Here is a 7766-nt window from a genome sequence, read left to right on the forward strand (position 1 = left end):
TGTTCTGTATGTTATATATGGCAACAAGTGAACCGTGGAGTCGATCCTCCTGAAGAGAGTGGAGTTTCAACTCAACTTTTAGTGGAAAAAGTCTTGATAGAAGCCCTTCTAGGATGTCAAAGTGAAGTCGGAGGGTTGCAGGCCCGTAACGTTTTGTTTTTTCCCCATGCGAGCTAACATAAAGGAGTATTAGCCATGGTTTCATTTCAGTCATTCATCACATGCTAAGAAGGGGTTAAGTTTTTTATTTTTTTCACTCACAGAGTCCTGGCTTCCTCTGCTTTCCGTTATTGCTGATTTAAGGGATCTCTTTGTCTCTGCAGAGGCGGGATTCTGCTTGCGTCCTCAGAGCCCGACTCACGTCTAAGGTTCATTAATTAGATAAATGGACTGGGTCCTAGACGCAGCTCTCCAGAACAAAGTGAGATCCTGTGAGCAGAAAGACACCAGGAGATACTAAAGGGCTCGCTCAGTGAGGAATGTTTGAGGAAGTCTGTCTTAAAACGGATGCGAGGATGAACGTTATCCAACCTGGACGCTTGAGGATTCCTTGATGATTAATTAGATGGCTGTTATTGTTGTAGCCGAGCGATTCCTCTGTCTTCCAGGTGGATTGCCAAAAGGCAGTGAAGCGCATAAAAGTCAAATAAACGACAGAATTGAAGGTGGTGCAACAGTTTCACCTCACGATGGACTGAAAGAGGCAGAAGAGTGAGGAGTTGTTTGGCTCTGGTTATTGGTTTGGGTCTCTGCAGTTAGTTTTATCACAGTCTCTCCTTAGAGTAGGAGCTCCTCCCCCAGGTTTAGTAGGAGCCTGACCCAGCGGTCCAGCTTCTCTGCTGCCAGCTCTGACCGGCGCCGGCCGGCTGGGCCGAGCTCGGCCTCCAGAGTCCTGCGGGCCGCGCCTCAGGAGCCGCCGTAAAGCAAGAGCGGCGTGGCTCCCCGAACTCATCCTGACGAGCAGATGACTGATCGGGGGGCTCCCTTATCGGCTCCTCCAGGTAAATAGAAGACATCCCGGTGGTCACACCTCAATGATGTTGACAGATGGCATCCTGTTGTTGTTGCTGTTGTTTTTGGGGAACTGCTGGAGGAGAGAAAAAAAACGGCACGAGAAGACAGAACAGCAGGAAGGAACCAACAATCTTTAATGAGCATGAGGATGCTGCTGCTTTCTGGAAGAGCAGGAAATGAAGGCGCCGCGTCTGTCTGCAGGCATGAGCATGGCATGGCGCTGGTGCGTTAGTCTGATGCTGTGGTGACGCGGCCGGCTTTTGCACTCGAGCTTGAAAGCTGAGATGGCGCCATGACAACTGACGTGGAGGTTAAAAAAAAAAAATGTGGCCGGGCCCATTCACCTGCTGCTGAGAGAGAAGAAGAAGGAGGAGGGGGGGTGGGAGGACGGGTTATACCTTACTGCGCAACAGCCCCCCCGTCGGGTGTTCGGGAGTGCTGCACTCGGACGAGTTTTTGGCTTTGTCCTTGTTGTTGTTGGGCTCGTTGTCTTTGATGATGTCATACTGGCGACAGAAGAGGGCGATCACACCTGAAAGGGGGTGGGGGACAGGTAGGGTAATCAAAAGCTGCAGGGGTGTGGCAAAAACATTTATGGAGGTCGTCCTCACCTGCCCACATGATGAGCACCACAATGATGATGAGCTCCCCCGCCCTCAGCTGGCTGCTCTGGCCCACCTCTTCTATTGTCACCTCGTCTGAGGAAGTCAAAAACAAACCAAAAAAAAATCAGAAAAACATTTAGAAGTAAACAATGATTTGCTGTTTTTCATTTTAAGTGATGAATAATGTCACGGCCTCATTCCCTTTCATAGATTTTTCTTGACTTGAAAATACTTGAATATTTGGACATAAGCTCCGCCCATTTACTGTATGATATAGTGTTCCAAAATTCTTATTAGATTTTCTAGAAACCCTCACTTAGTGGGATATCGTATGGTCGCCATGTACATGTATGCCTTTCTAGGTGTTTTGGGGATTTTTTGGACCTGTTCTCCTTTACAGGTCTGGCTCTATTTGTTCTGTTTTTTTTTCTCTATTTCAGTGTTAATATTTCAGGTTGGAGGGAGGCTATACCTTGTGGACAGCTTGCCAATCTATTGTGGGGCCACACATGCACTCTAACACACTAAACAGACATTTTTTGAGTAACCAATCAATCTGTGCCAGGGGTCTGCAACCTGTTCCCCTTGAGCCACATATGGCTATTTCATCCTTTATTGTGGCTCTTTAGCTTTAATGGAAAATGCTAATGACTGAATATATAATAGATTAGTTATTTAGGCTTTGTCATTTCTGTTTAGATTTTTAAAATGTCAGACAAATAAGCCAAAAAAGTTAAATTTACTGTCAAAAGTTCTGTAGAAATGTTCTTTAAATGTGTTTTTACTTTATAGTTAGTCAAATAAAAGTCTCCAAACATTGTTTTATATTGGTAAATTACACAAAAGAGGCTAAAGTTTTGAGCAAATGCAGATTAAAATGATTGAAAATGATTTAGAGTTATTTGTTTTGTGTCTCACATCTTAGAGAATGACAATAAAAAAGGCTCAGTTTATCCTAAATGTCTTTATTTTTTTTATTTTATTTTAATAAATATATTCTACTAAAATGTTTATAATTTGAGAGTAAACGGGGAAAAAATGATGGTGGCACACCAAATTCTAATGATAAAAACCATCATGTTTGTGGCAGGACGACCTTTTATGACACAAGGTGAATTTTATTTTGAAAGAACTAGGATGTGCTGCTGCCAAAATTATAAATCAACAGGCTAATTGGTGGGAGTGGTTGCCATAGAAACGATGACTCAGACCAATCCTTACTTACAGACATCATCTGGTTCCAACATCCGTATTGCTAACAAAATGGTGACCAAATTGATGTTGTTTTGCTGGACCTGGAAGTAATTTTCATTTGGATGATGTCACACTCACTTAGTCCGGTTTACATATACATTCCATGAACAAACACCCGTCCCTCAAACACACTTATCCCTAATTGGTTGAAAAATCCATAACAATGAAAGTACTGCAATGGTACAAAGTGCTTAAAGAATTAACAAAATAAAAGATCTCAAGCAATACTTAGGTCTCATAAAGCAAAAATGACACTAAAGTCAACATTGAAAAGGTACATTTTTAATTATAGATAATAATGCTTTTAATTGAAACAATATTGTCTGCCTTTTTCCTGATGTGAGAATAACTATATACTTGATGTTTTATAGATTTTTCCACCCATTTAAAATATATATATATTTTCTATCTCACACCTAACACACTTCCTTAAATTGAAAGCAATATAAATTCCCAATTAATCTTTCAAGCAGATAAACAACAACAAATAAATCTATCTCTTGACTCACAATTATGGTTTATTCTGAAAATTATAAACCTTTTAACAACGTAGCGTCAGTGTATGTTCTTTGATTCACCGTAACTTTTCATCCGTTAACATGATCAATGTCATTCCAGTGGATTTGAAGGAGAAAAGCGCCGAACAAAAAGTTGGTATTTGAGAAAACAATACTGCATCAAAGGAACTTTGGGAAATGAGTTTGTGATGCTAATCGAGCAGGAAAAATCAATTCAAAGTCAGACATGATGGAACCAGGGTCAATTTCTGAGCAAATAAAGACTCATAATACTAATGTTCAGGAGTGTATGGTAAAGAGAAGCTGCTCCAACCGATGAAGCACTGCCAAGAGACCGTCTGTTAATGATCCACCACAGAAAACGAAAACAGTTTTAAGACACATCATTATTTAAAAAAAATTATTGTTTCAGACACAAATGTTTTTACTCCGAACAGGGGGAAGGAGTATCATAATTGGGGCACTTTTATTATTTGGGTTGACTGTTTTTCCTCCTCAGATGCAATAACTCCACAGATCTTTTGGAGCAAAAACAATATATATATATATATATATATATATATATATATATGCAAAAAAATGTTTGGTTTGTTTTTGCCAAAATTCTTGTTACATATGAAGGAATTTTAAGGAGGCTTTTATCTGAAGTTCAAAGACGGATGTTTTCCGAGACGAAGAGCGTTACGGAAAACCTGGAGTGTCATTTTTATGGCGCAGTAATGCAACGGCAGAGTGTCATCAGTCAGCGGTCTCTGCAGATCAGCTGCAGGACATCCTTCCTGCTCACAGCTACAACCACCTACAATCACTCTGGAAAAAAAAGAAGCTTCCTGCAACTTTCATTTTCCCCTCAGGAAACAATAAAATATTTTCAAGCTGATAAATCAAAGAAAATGTGGATTCTTATACAGTAAACAGACACCAAGTTCTGTTATTTTGAAAAATACAAAAAATTACCCTCCAAATATATATATTTTTTTACTTTGTTGTTTTCTTTTTCATGTTTGGAGGTTCTTCATAAATTTTAGAACAGGAGCTGCTTCTGCCTACAAACTTCATAGCCCACAGAGATACTAGAGCTTCTCCATGTCATAGCTGAGCACTCCATCTCTTCACTGTGAACTTCTACTTCACCTTCTTGATCTGTGGAGGGATTGATGCAGCAGCGGGCTCCAGAGAACTGTCCTGCTCACGTTTCATCTGCTCCTAAATTCCTTTGGGGATGTTGACTCAGAATTATCCAGAAACGTGGGAGCAGTCAAAGGCAGCCTGCAGAATTTTGTTGAACAAAATCTTTTTCCCGCTCTCCCGTGGTGGAAGTGGCAGGCGTGACCTGCAGTTTACTGCAGCGCCGGGCGCGCTCCATCCCTTTACGAGAGGGATGACATTTGGAGGGCCCGTTGTGCAGGAGCCCCACGCTCCACTGGCTTTTAGCATCAAGCCATTCCGCTGATCGATTGGCCTCTGTTGCTTTGTATTAAATAATCAAAGCACAACAGCCCGCGGCGCCTGACGCCGCTGAAATCTGGGCTCACTGAGGCTAAATGGTGAGCCGCGACATCTCAGATGCTCACTGACCCAGCTCCAGAGAAGGCTGGTGTTTTTTCACTGCATGGAAGGCTTTCAGTTATTGGAGATCATCACAGTCCCAGAAATCATTATGGTTGTAATTTTTGTACCGGGTTTAGTCTTATAGGTTTTAATGCAACAATCCTGAATAAGAGAAAAATCAACAAATAAAGGTGATTTTAACTTCCAGAATAAAAGGTTTTAACCACATTTGGTGTTTTTTTATCTATTTTCAAAGTATTCCTAGTTATTATGATAAAATTTTAAGCCAAAAATCATAAAACCTGTTTCGTTTTCTAGGACATAGTTTCTGCAGGGTGGCAGTAGTTCATATAAATTTGCCTTTGAGTTGCAGGTGGGCCTGTTGCGTTCCCTTTCCCCATTCCTGAGACTCAAAGCAGGGAGCTGGTGTTGTATTTGTTAATGATTCACAATGATTTGAGTAAAGAATGACTCAGAAATACAATTTTAATCTTAATCCTCTTTATATTAATCTTCCATTATCATAAAAAGGCTATAAGAACATGATAAAAACACAAAATGCATTAGTTCTATCTGGGTGTTTTTTTATTTGAACACATTTGTATGACTCCTATCTGTCACATGACTAGGTTGAATTATTTTCAATATTGTGCACCCTTAAAACATCAACAAATCTGGAACATATGTCTTTGGCAAATGGGAGAGACAATGGAATTCTGCTTACAGTCTCTGGTTTCTGTAGCGCTGCTACAGAATTCTTGACGGGTTTTTATTAGGGGCGTAAAAAATATTAGAAACATATCAAAAACATCGATCGGGCAGTAGGAGTAACAGCAGAATCAGTTAGAGACGTAAAAAATAGATCAAAATTAGATCGAGAAACTGCAGTGTTGTTTGAAAACCACAGGTATGAACAAGATTATGCTGGTTAAAATGTATAAAATCAGTCTAAAAGTAAATAATTGACTTCTTGAAAACTGCAGTTTGTCTTTCTGTTGTTTTTTCTACTGTTTTGTCTTTTTATGTACATCTGATGTAAACAAAGAGACGTCCAATCATAATCTTGCTTCTTCTATGTCAATACCTGAATATACTTCTCTTTCAAATGTCATACATTAATATTTATAGGTTTAAATGTTGTCTGAAAAGGAAATATCGAGATTTTGGTAAAAGAATTGGACTCTATCGTATCGCCAATAATTTAGTTGAATCCTTTATGTACCGATTTATGGACCATGTATCAAGATGTCTATCGAATCGCGTGAGAGGAAAAGATTTACACCCCTAGTTTTAATACTAAAGGAAGGCTTTTTTTATACTTTTATAGAATGTTATATGAAAGTTTTAATACTTTTACAGGATGCTATACTTTCATATCTTGATATTAAGTTTTTGAATGCATTGTTACCTGAACCCACATGAAGCTCAGTTGAAACCAGTCAGGATCTAATCAGTACTTTTCCACTGAAAAACAAAGCTGTAGATTTTCTTGATGGCAGGAGCAGGGCCGGACGTCAAACGTTAGATTTTGAAAAATGACCATATAAAGTGTTAGAACCTTTGTGGGGGTTGGCCCGGAGGCACATAGGGCCCGCCTGCAACATATATATGTGGACTCCAGAGTACTCTGTGACTCTGATCTAACTTTTTATTAAAAGGACTAAATTTCAATTGAGTTTTTTGGTCATTTTCTTTCTCATCAACTAACACGCCAGAGGTTAGCAGGAGCTTCCTCACAGTCTCTATTTTTTTTTTTTTTTATCAGAACATTTCAACGGGTGGTCAGTATGAGGCCGAGCAGCATTACTATTCATGAATCCAGGATCCAAGGTGAAAAGATGGCCGTCGTCGTCTCTCTTTGTGGTTTTCATTCTGCTGCTTTTCTGTGTGTTTTTGCAACGTTTGTCCTGTTCACACACATTTCTGCTGCCGTAAACAGAAAAATACCCTGACTTACTCACAGATCGGGCATGACACCGCTATTGATTTTTTCATCTCATTATTGGGGGGGGTGTTCCTTTAAGCTGTTCCTCGTTTGTCTTTCAGAGGTTTTGTTTGGGGGATTTCTTTTCAACATTTTGCTGAAGCTCAGCTTTGCAGACAGACGTCGTTTGCATCAATTGATGCTATGACATTAAGAAGGTGAGTTTCCACCATCATACATTTCATTTGTTTGTGCATCATGTGCAACAATGCACACACTGTGTGTTGCTGGTGGCACACTTTAATTTCCACCGCTGGCTGTTCCCCTGTGACTCCCCAGTTTCTGTCAGTCACCCTCCCGCTCCTTCTGTCTTTGATTCATTGTCTTTTTTTGCTCAGGTTATACTTTGATTTTTTTTCTTTTAGTCATTCCTCACACTGCTTTTGACCTTTTGCAGCTTCGTCGCATCACGAAGGACTCAAATGAGAGGAAACGCAGAGAAACCCAGCATTCCAGCTCACCCTCTTAGTGTGAGATGGCGGCACTGAAAGCTGACAGACAGGCGGGTAAATTACGGCTTTTATTCTCGGGATGTGTCCTTGTCATAGCAAGATGAGGGACCAACATCTGCAAAACCAAAAATGACTTTGTTCACCTTCTGAGACTTCTTTTTCCTTCAGATCTTTTACCAAACACTTTGTTTCCTTCTTATAAATTAATCAGATCTATTTATTCCAGCTAAGATTACAAATCTGATCTTGTCTGTGCAGATAAGCCGTTAGCTTGGAGATGTCAGCACCAAATGAAAAGGAAACAGAACAAACTCAAAAGTGAATTTTAAAGATTACTTTTCAAAGCCTGTCAAGCTCTTTGATTCCTTCAGTGGGAACAGCCCCACAT

The 7766-nt window shown here is 40.0% G+C and overlaps 1 protein-coding gene across 1 annotated transcript in view; it reads right to left on the reverse strand.

Annotated features, from left to right (window-relative positions):
• Positions 1-240: 240 nt before the first annotated feature.
• Positions 241-7766, reverse strand: part of LOC112160823 (fibronectin type III domain-containing protein 5) — a gene marked incomplete in the record, with an annotated part of 34324 nt that continues 26798 nt past the window's right edge. The window contains 3 exon segments of the mRNA XM_024295646.2: positions 241-1087; positions 1413-1546; positions 1626-1712. Of these exon segments, the coding sequence (XP_024151414.1) occupies positions 1025-1087; positions 1413-1546; positions 1626-1712 (284 nt within the window).

This window comes from Oryzias melastigma, linkage group LG3, assembly GCF_002922805.2.
Source record: "Oryzias melastigma strain HK-1 linkage group LG3, ASM292280v2, whole genome shotgun sequence".
NCBI classification, from domain to species: Eukaryota; Metazoa; Chordata; class Actinopteri; order Beloniformes; family Adrianichthyidae; genus Oryzias; species Oryzias melastigma.